This window comes from Ranitomeya imitator, chromosome 4 (assembly GCF_032444005.1).
Source record: "Ranitomeya imitator isolate aRanImi1 chromosome 4, aRanImi1.pri, whole genome shotgun sequence".
In the NCBI taxonomy this organism is placed as follows: domain Eukaryota; kingdom Metazoa; phylum Chordata; class Amphibia; order Anura; family Dendrobatidae; genus Ranitomeya; species Ranitomeya imitator.
In genome coordinates, this window is record NC_091285.1 from 54,640,127 (window position 1) to 54,660,044 (window position 19,918).

At 40.6% G+C, this 19,918-nt stretch overlaps 1 protein-coding gene across 7 annotated transcripts in view; it reads right to left on the minus strand.

Moving 5' to 3' along the window:
- LOC138675454 (protocadherin gamma-A4-like) overlaps positions 1-19,918 on the minus strand; it is a 732,953-nt gene that overhangs the window by 408,529 nt on the left and 304,506 nt on the right. The window contains exon 1 of one of the 7 annotated variants that reach the window (XM_069763688.1): positions 17,389-19,893. The exons of the other annotated variants lie outside the window; for them this stretch is intronic. Within the exon in view, the coding sequence (XP_069619789.1) occupies positions 17,389-19,809 (2,421 nt within the window). The 5' untranslated portion in view covers positions 19,810-19,893. Of the gene's footprint in view, positions 1-17,388; positions 19,894-19,918 lie in introns of those variants that run through there. 7 annotated transcript variants of the gene reach the window in all.

Consider the following 19,918-nt stretch of genomic DNA (forward strand, 5'->3'; position numbering starts at 1 on the left):
CTTTGGATTGCAATCAGTCACACTGAAATCCCCAGGCCTCACTTGCTAGGCCAAGGCATCTGGGGTTTTTATGCACAGGAGGTTTCTGCGCATGTGCCAGCAAAGGTTGCACTGTACACCGTGAAGTCATACGTCTTGAACATGACAGGTTTCCTCTAGATTAAACTTTTATTGTGCTATCCCAGTGTTGCATTTTCTACATTAATGTATTTTTTGCTATATCAGGATATGTGCATAATAGATAGGATTTACAATGGAAATTTCCTCTATTAGCTGGAGAAGAATGTCAGTATGGCCCCTTGCTCTTATTAGAAGCACAAATACCTCACAGCATACCAAAGTTCCAGAGAACCAAAGTGCACCTGACTAGTAATTGTGCTTATCTTGGAGGAGATTTGCTGTTTAAGCACATCAGAAAGTATTTGTATTTAAAAACCATGAATAGGTGTTGATTGTTAACCTGTATCGATAAAACATATCAATTATATAACAAAATGACAATTAACTCCTGATCCTTGTGTTTCTTCAAAATAAACATAAATTGTCTCAATGTCTTAATTCATGTGTGAATCAAGGTCCTCACATTAAGTATACACTATAGACTGAAAGTTGGCCAAACCTGCTAATATCGGCAGGCACTGATGTATATGGGTGGCCTATTATCGCTCCACCTTCTGACACATGTCAGGATTAGAATGATCTGGTTTATTGGATCATCTCTGGCTCTATTTTTTGATCTTTGGGAGATAAGCTGCTGTCCAAGAAAATGGATAGGGCTCTCTCATAGAGAGCATAGAAGGCAAGTTGAACACTCCTGTGTATGAAGGAGTATGAGGAGCATTAATGAGTAGGGTTGAGCGAAACAGGTCAGCCATTTTCAGAAGTCGCCGACTTTTGGCAAAGTCGGGTTTCATGAAACCCGACCCGACCCCTGTGTGGGGTCGGCCATGAGGTCGGCTATCTTCTGAATCTGGTATCGGAATTCCGATACCGAGTTCCGATATGTTTGCAATATTGGAAATCGGTATCGGAATCCATATTTAAGTGTAAAATAAAGAATAAATAAAAAATATTGCTATACTTACCCACTGACGCGCCCTGGTACTAACCGGCAGCCTTCCTTCCTTAGAATCAGCGCGTGAAGGACCTTAGATGACGTCGCGGCTTGTGATTGGTCGCGCGACCGCCCATGTGACCGCTCACGCGACCAATCAGAAGCCGCGATGTCACCGAAGGTCCTTCAAGCGCTGATTCTTAGGAAGGAAGGCTGCCGGAAAGAAGCAGGGCGCATCCGAGGGTGAGTATAAACCTAATAGGAATATACTCACCCTCGGACGCGCCCTGCTTCTTTCCGGCAGCCTTCCTTCCTAAGAATCAGCGCTTGAAGGACCTTCGGTGACGTCGCGGCTTGTGATTGGTCGCGTGAGCGGTCACATGGGCGGTCGCACGACCAATCACAAGCCGCGACGTCATCTAAGGTCCTTCACGCGCTGATTCTAAGGAAGGAAGGCTGCCGGTTAGTACCAGGGCGCGTCAGAGGGTAAGTATAGCAATATTTTTTATTTTAATTCTTTATTTTACACTTAAATATGGATCCCAGGGCCTGAAGGAGAGTTTCCTCTCCTTCAGACCCTGGGAACCATAGTATCCCATTGCACTGCATTGGGTTTCGTGTTTCGGCCGACCCCGACCCCGACTTTTCTATAGGATCGGCCGATTTCACTTGGCCCGACTTTTGAGAAAGTCGGGTTTCGTGATACCCGACCCTATCCTATAAAAGTAAAAGTCGCTCAACCCTATTAATGAGTTTTTCCATGTACTAGAGAAAAGGTGTTTTGTGTAAAAATATATTCCGTTGTGAGAACCCAATTTATTATAAACAAAAAAAATCTAAAAATACAATAAGATATAATGTACTATCAATAACAGTAATAGAACAGTATTCAAAGAAGAGAATAATTCATTCTGGAAGAACCATGCTGTTCATATTGTTCAAATATTCATGTATACTTTTTTTCACACTAGTAATGCTTAATACAAGATAAGGGTTCCTTCACATATCAGTGTCTCCAGTATGTGTGGTGACAGTTTTCACACTTATCAGAGACACATGCCTGGAATTGTCCTGTGCACATGTCAGTATGTTTCCATGGACCATGCGTACGTGGGCAAAACACGCTGACATGTCTGTTATTTAACAGCAGCTTGTGTCACAAAATGTCCCGCACATGTGCACACTGAAGACAAACAGTGTGACACTTACCGGTGACTGGAAAAGTGGTACAGTTCGTGCTGTTCTCAGGTGCCAGGTGCTCATGGCAACTCTCATCATTGTTGCCTGGTTTCCCTGAGATCAGCGTGACCAGGCGAAAATGATGGGAGTTGTATTCAGCACCCGCTGTGTACATCGTATGTAAAATAAATATATAAACAAAAAATTATGGCATGGGCTTCCACGTAATTGCCGTAACCAGCAGAGCGAAAGTCAGCCGCTGGGGGCTTTTAATAATCTATGTAAAAGGTTCCCAGGCTATTAGTAACAGCTCTCAGCTGATTGCTTAGCCTTTACTGGTTAGTATACAGGGGACCCCAGTAAAAAAAATTGAAATTAGGGTCCGCCTATGAATTTTAATCAGCTTTGGGCTGATATTTATAGCCTGGGTAGAGGTAAGGAATATTGGCCCCCATCCCAGACTAAGAACACAAGTTCTCAGCTGCCCCAAAAATGGTGCATTCATAAGATCTTGGCCCCTTCCCAGGCTATTAATATCAGCCCACAGCTGTCTATTTTTTCTGGGGTACACTATTAACTAAATATTAAAGGCTAAGCAACACAGCTGTGAGCTGTAATTAATAACCCAGGAATCTTTTGGGATATTGTCCCATTTCCCAGATTATTAACATCCGACCCCAAAGGTAGGACTTACCTCTGCCATTTTAAAAAATTTTCTATTTATTTTACCAACGATGTACACAATGGGTGCTGAATACAATTCCCATCATTGTCACCTGGTCACACTGATCTCAGGGAGATCAGGCGACAATGATGAGAGCTGCCTTCAGCACCTGATGCCTGGGAACAGCGTGAACTGTACCACTTTTTCCAAAGTGCTGGTATGCGTCATACTAATGCGGCACACAGACGGCACACAGATACTACAAGTATGCCACACATATGCCACATGTATGAAATGCACAAACTCACAAACTCATAGACACAGCTCCAGTATTGTATTTTCCAGTACTGGAAATATCATAACGTGTAAAAGAGCCAAAGAAAAATGAAAGTTCACATTTTAATATCTAAATACCTGATCAGTATTGCAGGGAGGAGTGTCCGTGTTTGCAGAATCATTTACAGATGTAAAATTATCGGTGTCTAAAAGATTCTCTGTGGGGACGTTCTGCACTGGTTTCAGATAAGCGATTTCATTCTGCTTGGAGTCCAGAGTCACACACACATCATATGAGAATGGGAAAGGTAAACTGGTATCACTGATCTTAGAAGGACATCCCAGGGTGAACTGAGGGTACACATTTCTTCTGTATGCTCCATATGTAGTCGGGGTGTTTTCTTTTCTGCATTTGTAGATGACTGTGATGATAACGGTTATAATGAATAGACAAGAAATCAGAGCTATTGATATGACTAGATAGAAAGTTGCTGAAGATTTAGTATCTGAAATAGTTGGTTGTCTTCTTATTTCTGGCACAACTTGTTGAAAATTCTCGGCCACAACTAAACTCAAAGTGGCTGAAGATGACAAAGATGGGACTCCATTATCCTTCACCAGAACCACAAGTTTTTGCCTTAAGTTATCTGCATCTTGAAGATCTCTCACTATCTTTATTTCTCCAGTATATTGGCCAATTCCAAATAATGAGGGATCGGGAACTTGTAGTAAGTGATAGGAGAGCCAGGCGTTGTGTCCAGAGTCAGCGTCCACTGCAATCACTTTGGTGACTAGATAACCTTTCTCAGCAGAGTGAGGAATAAACTCAAATAATGCTGATCCCTCAGTGTCTGGTGATGGGTAGAGGATCTTCGGAGCATTATCATTCTTATCAATGATACATATCCTCACTGTGACATTACTGCTTAGAGGAGGAGATCCATTGTCTTTAGCCATCACCTGGAACTGAAATTCCCGCAACTGTTCATAGTCAAATGATCTCTGGGCGAAGAGAACTCCAGTCATTGAGTTTATGGAAACATATGAAGACACAGGAATATTATCTATGTTCCTGCTTATAATGCTAAAAGTAATTTTCCCATTCTCATCTAGATCAAGATCTGAAGCAAGAATATTTTGTATTGATGTCCCAGGCTGATTATTTTCTATGATATAAACAATGTAGCTCATTTTCTCAAAAATTGGAGCGTTGTCATTGACATCTGAAATAGTCAGTGGAATGGTTTTATTGGTGGACAGAGGAGGAGATCCTTTATCATTACACTGAATTGCAACATTATATAGAGAATTCCTCTCTCGGTCCATGCTAGATGCAGTTACAAGCTTATAGTACTTACTGGATGATGGTAACAGTTGAAAATCCTTCATGTCTGAGATCTGACAAACAACTTCACCATTCAGCCCAGAATCTAGATCATGCATATTAATTATTGCTATGACAGTACCAGGTGGAGAATCTTCTGGAATGGTTGTTGCCAGAGTGGTAACTGTTATATCCGGAGCGTTATCATTCACATCGATCACTTGTATTGACACCTTACAATGTGTGACAAGACTTCCACCATCTTTAGCTTCAACAGTCATTTCATAACTATCTGATGCTTCATAGTCTAAAGTTCCAATTAAGTTTATGTCACCATTTAAGGAATTTATAGAAAATATTTGATTTGCATTTTTAGGGATATGGCTAAAAGAATATGTTATTAGACCAAATGTACCTTCATCTGCATCTGTTGCATTTAAATGGACAACTAGAAAACCTACAGGTGCATTCTCAGGTAATCTTAGCTGATATTTGTCTTTCATAAATACTGGAAAGTTGTCATTCACATCTTGTACTGTGATCTTAATTATGGCAGTGCCAGTTTTAGGAGGTTTACCCCCATCGGACGCAGTTATAATTAAGTCATATGAACTCTGCTTCTCTCTGTCCAATGATTTTTCTAGGATAATATCTGGATGCTTGATTCCATCATTAGTTATTCTTTCTCCAAGACTAAACCATTCATTACTAGTTAGTGTATAAGTTTGTATAGAATTTGCGCCAAGATCTGGATCATCAGCATTTCCTAATGGAAAATGTACTCCAGGAACAGAAGACTCACTGATGCCTATATCAAAATAATTCTTAGAAAATGTCGGGGTGTTATCATTCACATCCTGGATCTCTATTGTGATTGTGTAAAAAGTCAGAGGATTTTCAATCACAGCTTCTAGGTTTAAAAAACAGTTAAGTTTAGCCCCACATAATGCTTCTCTGTCAATCCTATCTGATATGATTAGGTCTCCATTTTCCAAATAAATGCTGAAATATTGCTTTGTAACATGGGAAACAATTTGGAATTTCCGAGATGTGAGTTCCTTCGCATCTAATCCAAGGTCTTTTGCCAAATTACCAACTACTGATCCCTTTTTAAGCTCTTCGGGTATTGAGTATTGTAATTGGCCCGAGATATTCCTGAAGAAAAATGAAGAGAAATAGAATAATACTTGCCATATCATTGTCCATTGTGTCCCTCTGTGTCTTGTGTTTTGTTTCATAGTTAGCAATATAAGTTCCTTGATCAAAAAAATATCTGAAAAGTGAATCATAAAATTCCAAAGAATTCTTGAGAAAAGGGTAAAGCAAATTGCTGCATCCACTAAAGAAATAAACGCACGGTTTTCCAGAGATCTGTGCTGTGAGGCTGCATTAGCTCTGCTGTTAAGTTACAATATAAAATACTACAGTCTCATGGCGGCACTCAGAGTTAAAGTTGAGGTACTGCAAGTAACTGGATGAAGGCTTGTTTTGCTATTATAAATATACATACTTTTTCTATATTGACTATTTTTACTCTAATTTATGTTTAATAAATTTTGTACTTAGAATTAGTAATTGCTATTTTTAACATTATCGTAAAACAAAGGTTGTCTAAGCTTCGTTTAGTCTGTCTATATTTTTCAAGTTGTAATCTCTCTAAAGAAGTTGTCCACTACTTTTACATTGATTCCCTAATCTTTAGGATAAAGCATCAATGTTTGATCGTCTGGGATCAACACCCAACACTCAACACCCCAGCTGTTATCGGTGCCCCCCAGCTGAACACACATTGATGCCCTATCCAGAGGATAAGGCATCACTGTAAAATTAATGGCCAACCTCTTTAAGTACGTATGTTTATGAAGATGATAATAATTATTATTAGTTTTTTTTATTATTGCTTTATTACTTTATCATATAACAAAAAAATGCATTAATTAAAAATGTGTCTTCTTGCTAGCATAATTTTTTTAAAAGAATATTTACTAGAGAGATGATTCAAAAAAGAAATTTGTATGAGTCACCAAATTCTAATTATTAGATTAATTCTAATGATTGATCATTTCCATTTGTTTAGCTTCTATTTTCTTCTACTTCGTTTCGCTTATAGAATTATTATTTTTTTTATATTTCATAACTTGAAGTAGCCTGTTTCAAGTTTTAATCTTTACAAATCATTGCCGAGAGTGTTTGCACTATTGAAAATCTTCCAGAAAATGAAGTATTTCTCCCAGAAAATTATTGAAATTACATAGGTGGAAGCCACTGCTGACACACGGACATAAAAAAGCTAGACTGCAGTTTGCCACAATGTGCGTAGGTTAAAATCCTTTTGAGAAAACATCTTGTGGACAGATAAGACCAAAATAAAGCTTTTTGGTAAAGTACATCATTCTACTGCTTATTGAAAATGAAATGAGGCCTAAAAAGATAAGAACACAGTACCTACAGTCAAATATTGTGGGGTTTAAAGATGTTTTGGGGTTGTTTTGCTGCCTTTGGCATTGGGTGCCTTGACAGTGTGCAAGGCATCATGAAATCTGAAGATTACATACAGATTTTAGGTTTGAATGTAGTGCCCAGTGTCCGAAAGCTGAGTTTACATCCTAGGTCATGGGTTTTCCAGCAGGACAATGACCACAAACATACGTCAAGAAGCACCCAGAAATGGATAGAAACAAAGTGCTGGAGAGTTCTGAAATGTCCAGCAATTAGTCCGGATCTAAATCCCATTGAACACATGTAGAGAGATCTTAATATTGCTGTTGGTAGAAGGCACCCTTCAAATATGAGAGACCTGGAGCAGTTTACAAAAGAAGAGTGGTCCAAAATTCCACTTGAGAGGGGTAATAAGCTTGTTGATGTTTATAGGAAGCGATTGATTGAAGCTATTTATTCCAAAAGGTGTGCAACAAAATATTAAGTTGATGACGCTAATAATTTTGTCTGGCCCTAATGTGACTACACAGCATTTAATATTATTTATCCAAACATCTATTTTCAATAAGCCAGGAGGCATAGACTTATCTTTATGCCGACTTTTGAAGTTATGTGATTCTTCTTTGCTTAGTCAAGAAACAGACTATTGTTCATGCCAGGCGGAATGAGACTTTGGAGCTGCTGTTTACTGCACGCTCATTGTCTGCTATATTTGAGGAAAAGAGACATAGGGTAATTGAATACATGTTTGATAATATATTGATTGGGACCCTGTGGCTTGTTGACTTGAAAATAGAAGACGAAAAACTATGTAAATGTATTAAATACTTAAACAATGCAAGTTAACCTAATCACACTTTACTCTTGACCTCTGGATTATGGCTTGAAGGACAACAATTGTGAACTATATAAGTTGGATATACCTCTATGGCAGAGATTTGAAGATCCAGAGACTCTTTGTAAAACCACAGCCAGGAACACTTTACAAAACAGCAGCCAGAACATCATGGCTGAATCAGGGGGACACAGATTTGACATTCTACAGGATGCCAGCTTAGGGGACCACGGCCCTAGCTGGAAGAATACAGATCTGTTACATTGACCATCACTGAACACACGGATACATTTGGAGTAGTCAAGATTTGAACCCACCAGTCATCTGAGTCTCATGGATACATTTGGGGAGTCCAGGATTGGGACCCACTGATCACCTGGCTCCATGGAGATGTTTGGAGAAGTCAGCTTGTGACCCTCTAGTCACCTGGCCTTGTACCTCAATCAGCTGTCAGCTGTTACCTCATCTTTGCGCGTGCCACAGGTTGGGGTAGTATGCCCTGGAAGTCACATCTGCCTTAATTCCAGTAAGTCAGTGGAAAGGGGAGACTTTGTAATTTTGCACCATCTTGGGTATTTTGTTGGGACTGTTCTTTGGGTTACTATCTGTTCATGGTTCAATAAATTATTGCCACACTGTTTTACCCTCACCCTATGTTGTCTAAGTAGTATTATGCCCACGGTAAAAAGAGAGGGGAGATGCAGTGGGATTATCCTTGGTCCATGCAGTCTCGAGCCAGCAAACTAGAGCACCCGCTGACCCCAATGTCTCCACACCATATTTGGGGGTTTTGTGTGAAATGATGTCCAATTTGCCTTTTTTCTGAGTTTTTTTGTGTTTTTCCAATTCAAACAAAGGAAATAAACGTGTGTAACAAAACATGTGTAATTGCAATAATTTTCTATGACAAATACTTCATTTTCTGGAACAATTTCAAGGGTGCCAACACTTTCAGCCATGACTGTATAAATATGATGATTATTATTATTACTATTATTATCATTATTGCTGTTTTCATTATTTCTTTATTAATTTGTCTTATATCAATACAAGTTAATAAACAAAAATGTATCATATTCCTAATCTACAATAATTTTATTGTGAAAAATCAGTATATAAGTCACTAATTACTAAATAATAGATTACTATTGATGACTCATCATTTCCATTAAAAAAAAACAGCTGTTTCCAATTTCTTAAATCACAACTATCATTTAAAAAGGTTATCTGAGGCTTTTTTATTTTTTTCTCATGGGGCAAAGAACTGACAGGTCTATTCTGCCTGCTGATGGCTTAGAGCAGTCACAAATCATTCGTTCTGGCTTCTCTGCTGCTTCATTTGAACTCAAGTCAAGAGACTAGTTCTTCCTCTTCCAGGCTGCTCAGTCGACAGGGTGACTGCTCTTTCTATGCGCCCTTTTTGAATGTAGTGTAGGAACTTGCAAGGATGAGGACCCTTGACATGGGTTGTCCAAACTATTGACCCATACCTTGTATATTTTATACATAATTTTTCATATTTTTATTGCATTTTTCCATTTTATATAGCTTGCATCCAATGGTCTTAATTGTGTGTTGGTTGAATTGTGATGTCTTTCTTGTTGGGTGCATTCATATAGTGCTGGGCAACTCACCTGATCTTATAGTATGGGTGTCATCGGTAGGCTGTAGCCAGACACTGTGCATCACATGCATCTATGTGACTGCCGCTCTATGCTAGCCTAACTTCTATACATTTTTTAATTTAGGTGACCACCGATTCCATGACTTGGTAGGCTTGCGAGTGATCGCTTCATCACTATTTTGAACTTGTGCTGCATCTGCCTTTATCATGGGGGTCTACTGCATCCTGCTAGTGCATTAATCTGTCCTGATTTTGGTAATGCTGTTTCTTTGTCTGTGTTTTTTGCTGACATTATGCTGATTGACAACTGGCTTCCCACAGTTAGGCAGCAGAAAGCCAGCTGTCAATCAGCATGACAGCAGTCACGCCCCATCAACAAAGAAGAGTGGAAGAGAACCTGCTGCTTTGTCAAATGGACATCACCAAAAGCTGCAAAATCACCAGCAAGAGAAGCCCGTGACTTCTCTGAACCAGCTGAGATTGGTGCCAGGCAAAACAGGCAGGTAGTTCTTAGGCCCATAACAAAAAATAAAATTGTCCTGGATAACCCCTTTAAATGGAACCTGTCACAAGAATCAATGCTGTTAACTTGCAGATATTTGGTTAATCTGCAGGTTAACAGAGTTGTTATGCTGTCCGGCGCTTGCACACAGCCGAATGCAGCCCAGAAAAAGTTAACTTTATTCTCCCTGCCAGCATTCGGTATTCAGTCATAGGGGTGGCGCCGGCGCTGCTTCAATCACCACTCTGAGTAACTGCACCCTCAGCACTGACTGACACTTGGTCAGCTGTCATTCAGGCCTGGGGTGCGGTTACAGCAGTCACTCTGTATTATGCATTGTCAGCTTAGCAGCTTACATATAGAATTCAATTATTTTTGTAAAAAAAGGCAAAGACAGTATAACCTCTATTTATATTCAGTACGTCATGTATTTTTACTTATTTCTATGACTTTCCAAATTTGTATCACTTCTGTATGAATGCTCAGAGTGGATGGACTATGTGCTCTCAGTTATTTATATGACTTCCCAGGCTTTCCCTTTTTCCTTTACCCTACTATTCCACTAAAACACTGACTTAAAAGCTCCAACTGCATATCTATCTGCCTGTCTCATCCTTGTCTTCCATTTTATGTTTCACAAAAAGGATATTTTAGTTACTGATAGAGATGAGCCGATCTGATAACATTCAAAATGACCAAGTTTGACAGATTTAACAGGGAAATTTGGTTTGTAGCAGTCATTATCTGGGAAATTAATATTCCTTATTATGCTCTGTGATCTCTCAAGACCCAAGAGCATAATAATAAGAACAAACATAGGAGGTAAAAAAAAGACTACTCGTTTCACTGCACACTTGTCCCAAACCCCATAGCCCACCATTTCCCATTCAGCTGTCACACCCATTTCTTCTGGTCTCTTCAGTCTTGAATGGGTATTCTGGGTAGATTAAGCTTCAGAGTTCATTGTATGTGTTGACGAAGCGTTGGCAAAATTGTAATATCATTATATGCATTGCAATGTCACAGCACAAACTGTCAGTTAACCCAGAAGACCTGTCCTGAAGTTAAGACACTGGAGAGGATGGTCACAATGGTCAAATGGAAATGAAGAGGCATGGAGTAATGGACGGAAAACTGTGGGGGCAGTATCAAATGGAAATGACGAGGCATGCAGTAATGGACGGAAAACTGTGGGGGCAGTGGGACAGATGAGACAGATTCATTTTGCTGAATTCATATGGAGCAAATTGCCCCAAAAATCGGTATTTTGGAGAATTCAGATTTTTATAAATTACTAAATGGTGGCCTGATTCTAATGCATCAGGTATTCTAGAATATGTATGTAGTTTATTTATGAAGCTTTCAGAATAATGCAATTTATACGCAGGATTCGGCCGACCTCGACCAATTAGCGAAGCGTGGTTCAAATTCCGCGCCAATTCGAGGGCGGACTGCGCCTGTCGATGATTGTTCGTGGCCGGGTGTGACCAATCAGTGAAGCCAGGGCCGGCTCCAGGTTTTTGAGGGCCCCGGGCGAAAAAAGTCTCAGTGGGTGCTAGGACTGGCAGAACGCACCAAGTTTAAGATGTAATGGTATTAGGTGCGTTCGCAGTCCGAGGTCCACCGTGCAGGTGAAAACCCTGCTGCTAGTAGAGACGGACGATATGGTGGTACAATGTGAATACACACATGGGTTAACTTCACCCTGTGTGAAGGAAGCTAACCCTGTTGCGTTGCAGCGCCGCGGTACCGCACCAAGAGCGCAAGCAAGGAGTCTCAGAACTCAATCCCAAGACTCAGGATTTGAGCTCATAAAGACCTCATGTGCTCGACACCACTAAAGGGGTGTCAGAGAGACAGAAATAATATTATTTAAGAAGCACAAGAGTGCGTGCAGTGCCGCACTGGAGGATTCCACTAACCACCCAGGCTTGGGTCAGGAAAGCGCAGAGAAAGCGCACGGCGCCGCACTGGCGGTCACAGCAATTAGAGGCTGTAATGTGTGTAACGTGCTGATGGCTAAGTCGGGCGCTAGATAGCAATCATCCACCTTCCGCAAGCAGTCATACAATAGGGAGGGGATTTTAAAGAATGAATTTCACTCACAACACACACACGTTTACAAAAGTCAATACTAGCGCATGCCGTGCGGCCATATGAGCCTTAAATAGTTGCAGCACATTTAGGAGCTTCAGAGAAGGACCAAGGGAGTTGCTGCAGTACCTGAGCATGTGACCCCAGATCTCCACTGAGAGATCTTGCCCCGGGCATGCTCAGAGTGCAAAGCAGGACTTAGTCCTAGCACCCACATATAGTAACATAGTAACATAGTAACATAGTTAGTAAGGCCGAAAAAAGACATTTGTCCATCCAGTTCAGCCTATATTCCATCATAATAAATCCCCAGATCTACGTCCTTCTACAGAACCTAATAATTGTATGATACAATATTGTTCTGCTCCAGGAAGACATCCAGGCCTCTCTTGAACCCCTCCACTGAGTTCGCCATCACCACCACAAGGACCTTCCAAGAAGGACCAATGACCTAGCTGCAGTATCTGATCATGTGACCCTCGATCTGCACTGAGAGATCTTACTCTGGACATGCTCAGAACGTGAAAAGCAGGACTTAGTCCCAGAAGCGTCTGCTCGCCGCTGCCCAGCACTGACTTCAATGGCAGAAGCAGGAAATGCAGCAGTAACTCTTAGCACAGAGTCAGACTGAGCGAGACGCTGGGATCGACCTCTCCGCTGAGCAGGTTCCACTGCGGCTGGAGAAGAATGGGTGACCGCAGCAGAGATGGCCCGAGATTCCCCTTTGCAGAGGCAGGAACTCGACATCTAACAGTGGGCCCCCCTCTTTAACACATACCATGATTCATGATGCACAGATACAGCAGAGAAATATAGCACAGACAAGTAGTGTATAACATAGCCCACGTAGAATGTAACACAGCCACATAGCATATAGCACAGGCCATGTAGTATATAACACAGCCACGTAGTATATAGCACAGCCACATAGTATATAACACAGCCATGGAGTATATAGCACAGCCCATGTAGTATATTGCCCAGCCATGTAGTATATTGCCCAGCCACGTAGTATATTGCCCAGCCACGTAGTATATTGCCCAGCCATGTAGTATATTGCACAGATACGTAGTATATAGCACAGACACGTAGTATATAGCACAGACACATAGTATATTGCCCAGCCACATAGTATATAGCACAGACGCGTAGTATATAGCACAGACACGTAGTATATTGCCCAGCCACGTAATATATTGCACAGCCACATAGTATATAGCACAGCCACGTTATATATAGCACAGAGACGTAGTATATAACACTGCCCATGCAGTATATAACACAGGCCATGTAGTATAGAGCACAGCGATGTAGTATATTGCCCTGCCATGAAATATATACCACAGCCACGTAGTATATAGCACAGCCCACACAGAATATAGCACAGAGATGTAGTATATAACACAGCTCATGCAGTTATAAAAATAATTATGTACAGAAAACCCCTTTTAAACTGTTTCTTTCATTCTCTATTTAATAAATATATATAATTCTTCAAAGTAGCGTAGCATGTTATCACCATATTTACGTAAGCAAAATATCTGTTACCGTTAAATTTATTAAGTTTGAATTAAACCTTACCAATTATAAATGACAAAAATTTACCTTGAAACACTATAAATGCTATATTATGCTATTTTTTATGGATCTCTTTCATAATTTCTTACTACTTTTTCCGACAGTTAGTTCAATCTATGCTATGTAAACAGCTTTCATAAATGAGCCTAGACCACTGATGAACTAATTTACCTGGTTTCTTAATGTTCTGCTAGCGTATATTTAAACAATGTTGCTATAATAGTTGACTATAATTTATTAAAGGCAACCTGTGTTATAAAAAAGCCATTATCCTGCAGATATTGGGATAATTTGCAGGTTAATATCTTTCTGAAAAATATGCATCCATCACACTGAAAGCCCAGCTATCAGGAAGAAATTCATATTTATTCCAGCCCACAGTCTCTGGCTTTCAGTCATAGAGGCGTGGCATCAGTCACTTTTCAGTATACAGTCAGCGGCAGCTGTAACCACACCTCGGGAATGACTGGTAGTCTGCTCTGTACTGAAAAAATGCTGAAATGGCTGTCAGTAAGTGACAGGGTGTGGTTACAGCTGCCTCTCACTGAATACTGAGCGGTGAGTAAAGTTGCAACGATCAGGCGTGTATGACTGAAAGCTGGAGGCTGCCGGGTGAAAGAATAATTTCCTCCTTGTAGCCAGGCTTTCAGTGCAGTGGCTGAACAGCTTTAAAACAAAGTTAACTTGTAGATTAAACCATATATCTGCAGGTAAATAGCATTTTTTAAATGACAGGTTCCCTTTAAGCAAACTTTTTCAAATAGATAGTATTTATGTAAGTAATAGAGGATAAAATAGTGTAAAATTGCAATGAAAATAACATTTTTGCCTTGTCCTACACAAAGAAACACATTTTTGGCAGAATACTTACTGATATTAAGAACAACATGATTGAGACAAGCTGTTGGGGCTGGCGGAATGCACCAAATAAATATAAAGATAGCAAAAGGTGCGTTCGCAGAGATTGAAGCTGCTGCTAGGTAATGGTGGCACTATATGGCGGTACTAGGCCAGAATAAACATGGGTTCCATCACTCGGTATGAACTGATGCGAACTCTCTTGCTTCACAGAGTCACAGGGAAACTAAGGAAATGCTGTGCTGTGTTAGCATTCACAGGATGCAGCAGATGGACGCTAGTGGGATCCCTGAAATTCACCTCCACTATGCTGGTGATTTATCTCACTCTGACCCTCGGTGGCTTTTGAGCCGCGCCTGAGGACGCCCTGAATCAGATGCTGAGATCAAGCGGGAGTTCCCACCCTTTACTGACTGTTGTGAATTCCGTTCTTGGGCTCCCTCCGGTGGTTGTAAGTGGCACTTTTGTGAGTTCTGCTCTTGGGCTCCCTCCGGTGGTTTTAAGTGGAAAGGCTGCTCCTTGGATTTAGCAGTCTGCAGCTGCTTCCACTGATTGTGTTTCTGCTCGCCTATTTATGCCTGGCTCTTTCCTTCAGCCAGAGCCACTTGTCAATGGTTCCTGGTTGGATTCACATCTCTGCTTGGATTTCCCTGATATCCTGACCAGTTCAGCAAAGATAAGTCCTTGCTTTGCTCTTTTCTGTCCACATGTTGTGGACTTAATTGTTCTGTACATTCTATGTTTTTTTGTCCAGCTTGTCAGTATGGATTTATTCAGTTAAGCTGGAAGCTCTGGGAAGCAGATTTACCCTCCACACCTTTAGTCAGGTGTGGAGATTTTTGTAAACTCTGTGTGGATTTTTCTAGTTTTTTAATACTGACTGCACAGTATTCTGTCCTGTTCTATCTATCTAGCTAGACTGGCCTCCTTTGCTACATCCTGGTTTCATTCTATGTATGTCATTTTCCTCTCCACTCACAGTCATTATTTCTGGGGGGCTATCTATCCTTTGGGGATTTTCTCTGAGGCAAGATAGCTTTCCTGTTTCTATCTTTAGGGGTAGTTAGTTCTCCGGCTGTGACATTGTGTCTAGGGAGTGACAGGAACATCCCACGGCTACTGCTAGTGTGTTAAGCTTAGGGACTGCGGTCAGTACAGGTACTACCTCCTTCAGAGCTCGTCCCATGTTGCTCCTAAACCACCAGTTCATAACAACTGACTGATTGTCAGGATTAAATAAAGATTACTGCACAGAGTACTTACAGAGCCGCTCTGGCAGATGCCACTAACCACCCTAACTAGGGCTTGGAAAGCGCTCTAATTGCACATGGCGCCACACTGGCGGTCGCTGCTGGTTTGGCCCAGTAAGTATCGTGCTCTTGTGTTAAGGATACCACTGTCAGTCGCTAGACAGGTCCAACATTCGCGAGCATTCAACAACTCTAGGAATGGGAATGATTAAGGAGCAATCACCAGAACAGGCATTCATATACATCCACACACACACAATAACAGGTTTATACTAGCACATGGCCGCATGGCCATGCGAACCTTTTATAGCGGAAGCTCTCCAGGACCTTCCTAGTGGTCCAATAGGAGCTGCTACAGGACCTGATCATGTGACCCCCGACCTACAATGGGAGGTTGTCCCTTGGACATGCTCAGAAGAAGAAAAGCAGGACTTAGTCCCAGGAGCGCCGGCTCACTGCTGATCAGTACTGGTTACGATGGCTGAGCCTGGAAGGACAGCAGAAACAAGCCACACAGTATCAGCTTGAGCCAGGCACTGGGACCAACGTCTCTGCTGAGCAGGCTCCACTGCAGCTGGAGGAGAATGGAAAACCACAGCGGAGATGATTTGAGATTCCCCCTGTGCAGCGGCAGGAACTTGACACCTAACACAAGCCTTTTTTAAAAATATTTTGACCAGTATAATGTATATACTAAAGAAAGTTGATTTAAAAAAATAAATACATATTAATTGTCATAATGTTATATGGACTACATAGATGAGGTTCCCTGCTTATAAATACTTATTGGGTGGAGCAGATGGCAGCAGTGTACGTGGCTCCTGCACTTACTAGCTCCTGCTAAAATACAAATCAGCACCCATTGATGTATGTAGGGGTCCTGGAGCAATCTTTGGATCCTCATATCCAAATCTATAAGGCTACTCCCAGGATACACTCAGCAAGCACACAGCTGGCATAATGAATTAAAGTATCTTCTAACCCCTAAGCATATATTACAGTATAATTAAAGGGGTGGTACATTTCCTAAAATGTCCTTAATACATATCTGTTTTACACTCTAAGCACGTTTGTAATTTTTACTTTTTAAAGTACCCTACTCTTCTCTTTATACCATCTAATCACTAATTTTTTATTCTACTTCACTTCCTGTGATGTTTCATTTAAGAGTATTCTCAAGCAAGGCGTCTTCAGAAGGCTGGGGCTGCACTCACTTCCTCACAGCGTCTATCACAACCCAGAAACTCATCAGGAGTTGACACTGCAGTCAATTACCACAGTTTATTTTATTGTCACAGTCTAAAAATGTCCTACATTCAAGGTGCTGATTGATAGCAGCTGTGTGAAATGTGGCCGAGGCACTAGCACTGTGCTTGCATCCTTGCCACTGGCCGCAGATTCTCTCCATGAAACAAGACGTCACCAGTGCGAGGAGATAGAAGCAGGGTTTGAGACAGCTGTACCACCCCACAACTTCATTCCACATGCTCAAAAGTTTGTCTCCAGGGGATGGCCCTGCTGTCACTAAGGGTGCAACAATAGATATTTGTGAAAGACATTTTAGATATTGGACCACCCATTTAAGCACATTATAGAACCACCTTGTTTCAAAACATACAATCAACTAACTACACCTGGTATACTATAAGACAATATCCTTAGCTTCTCGTATGGAATGTAGGAACAATTTAAAATTTTAAAGCATAATTACCTGATCAGTGTTGATAGGGAAATCCGTGTGTGCAGAATCATTCACAGTCATAGAATTATCGGTGTCTATGAGATTCTCTGTGGGGACGTTCTGCACTGGTTTCAGATAAGCGATTTCATTCTGCTTGGAGTCCAGAGTCACACACACATCATATGAGAATGGGAAAGGTAAACTGGTATCACTGATCTCAGAAGGACATCCCAGGGTGAACTGAGGATACACGTTGCTACTGTATGCTCCATATGTAGTCGGGGTGTTGTCTTTTCGGCATTTGTAGATGACTGTGATGATAACGGTTATAATGAATAGACAAGAAATCAGAGCTATGGATATGACTAGATAGAAAGTTACCGGAGATTTAGTATCTGAATTAGTCGGTTGTCTTCTTATTTCTGGCACAACTTGTTGAAAATTTTCGGCCACAACTAAACTCAAAGTGACTGTTGATGATAAAGATGGGACTCCATTATCCTTCACCAGGACCACAAGTTTTTGCCTTAAATTATCTGCATCTTGAAGATCTCTCACAATCTTTATTTCACCAGTATATTGGCCAATCCCAAATAATGAGGGATCGGGAACTTGTAGGAAGTGATAGGAGAGCCAGGCGTTGTGTCCAGAGTCAGCGTCCACTGCAATCACTTTGGTGACTAGATAACCTTTCTCAGCAGAGTGAGGAATAAACTCAAATAATGCGGATCCCTCAGTGTCTGGTGATGGGTAGAGGATCTTCGGAGCATTATCATTCTTATCAATGATACATATTCTCACTGTGACATTACTGCTTAGAGGAGGAGATCCACTGTCTTTAGCCATCACCTGGAACTGAAATTCCCGCAACTGTTCATAGTCAAATGATCTCTGGGCGTAGAGAACTCCGGTCATTGAGTTAATGGAGATATAAGATGACACAGGAATATTATCTATGTTGCTGTTCAGAATTCTGTAACTAATTTTTCCATTCTCATCTAGATCAGTATCTGAAGCAAAAATGTTTTGTATTGATGTCCCAGGCTGATTGTTTTCCATAATGTAGATAACATAGCTTATTTTCTCAAAAATTGGAGCATTGTCATTCACATCTGAAATAGTCAGTGGAATGGTTTTGTTGGTGGACAGAGGAGGAGATCCTTTATCCGTACAGTGAATTGTAACATTATACAGAGAATTCCTCTCTCGGTCCATGCTAGACGCAGTTACAAGTTTATAGTAGTTGCTAGATGATGGTAACAGTTGAAAGTCTTGAATGTCCGAAATGCAACATACAACTTCACCATTCACCCCAGAGTCCAGATCATGCATATTAATTATTGCTATTACTGTACCAGGTGGAGAATCTTCTGGAACTGATGTTGCCAGAGTGGTAACTGTTATATCCGGAGCGTTATCATTCACATCGATCACTTGAATTGACACCTTGCAATTTGTAACATGACCGCCACCATCTTTAGCTTCAACCGTCAGTTCATAACTATCTGATGCTTCATAGTCTAAAGTGCCAATTATTATAATATCTCCTTTTAACGAGTCAATAGAAAATATTTGATTTGCATTTTTAGGTATATGACTAAAAGAATAGGACACTAAGCCATTTGTACCTTCATCTGCATCACTTGCATTTAAATGGACAACTAGAAATCCAACAGGTGCGTTCTCAGGTAATCTTATCTGGTAGGTGTCTTTCATAAATGCTGGAAAGTTGTCATTCACATCTTGTACTGTGATCTTAATTATGGCAGTGCCAGTTTTAGGAGGTTTACCCCCATCAGATGCAGATAAAATAAACTCATAGAAACTCTGCTTTTCTCTATCTAATGCTTTTTCTAGGATAATTTCTGGATATTTAATTCCATCATTTGTGGTTCTTTCTCTGAGAGTAAAGTATTCATTGCTTGTAAGTGTATACCTCTGTATTGAATTGGTGGATAGATCTGGATCATCTGCATTTCCAATTGAAAAATATACTCCAGGCAGTGCAGACTCACTGATGTCTATATCAAAATGTTTCTTCGAAAATGTAGGTACATTATCATTCACGTCCTGGATCTCTATTGTGATTGTGAAAAAAGTTAAAGGATTTTCAATCACAATTTCTAGGTTTAATAAGCAGCTCAGTTTAGATCCACATAATGCTTCTCTGTCAATTCTATCAGATACAATTAAATCTCCATTTTCCAGGTGAATACTGAAATATTGCTTTGTTACATGAGAAACAATTTGGAATTTTCTAAATGCAAGTTCCTTAGCATTTAATCCGAGGTCTTTTGCCACGTTCCCGACTACAGATCCCCTTTTGAGCTCTTCAGGTATTGAGTATTGTAATTGGCCTGAGATATTCCTAATGAAAAATGAGCAAAAATAGAACAGTACTTGCCATATCTTTGTCCATTGTGTCCTTCTGAGTCTTGCATCTTCTTTCATTGTTAGAAATTTGACTAAAAGAACAGAATTATGAATGATATTCCACAGGATTCCTTAGAACTAGGTAAGACTAAAGCAGATTGTAGAATGCGCTAAAGAAGTAATGCAA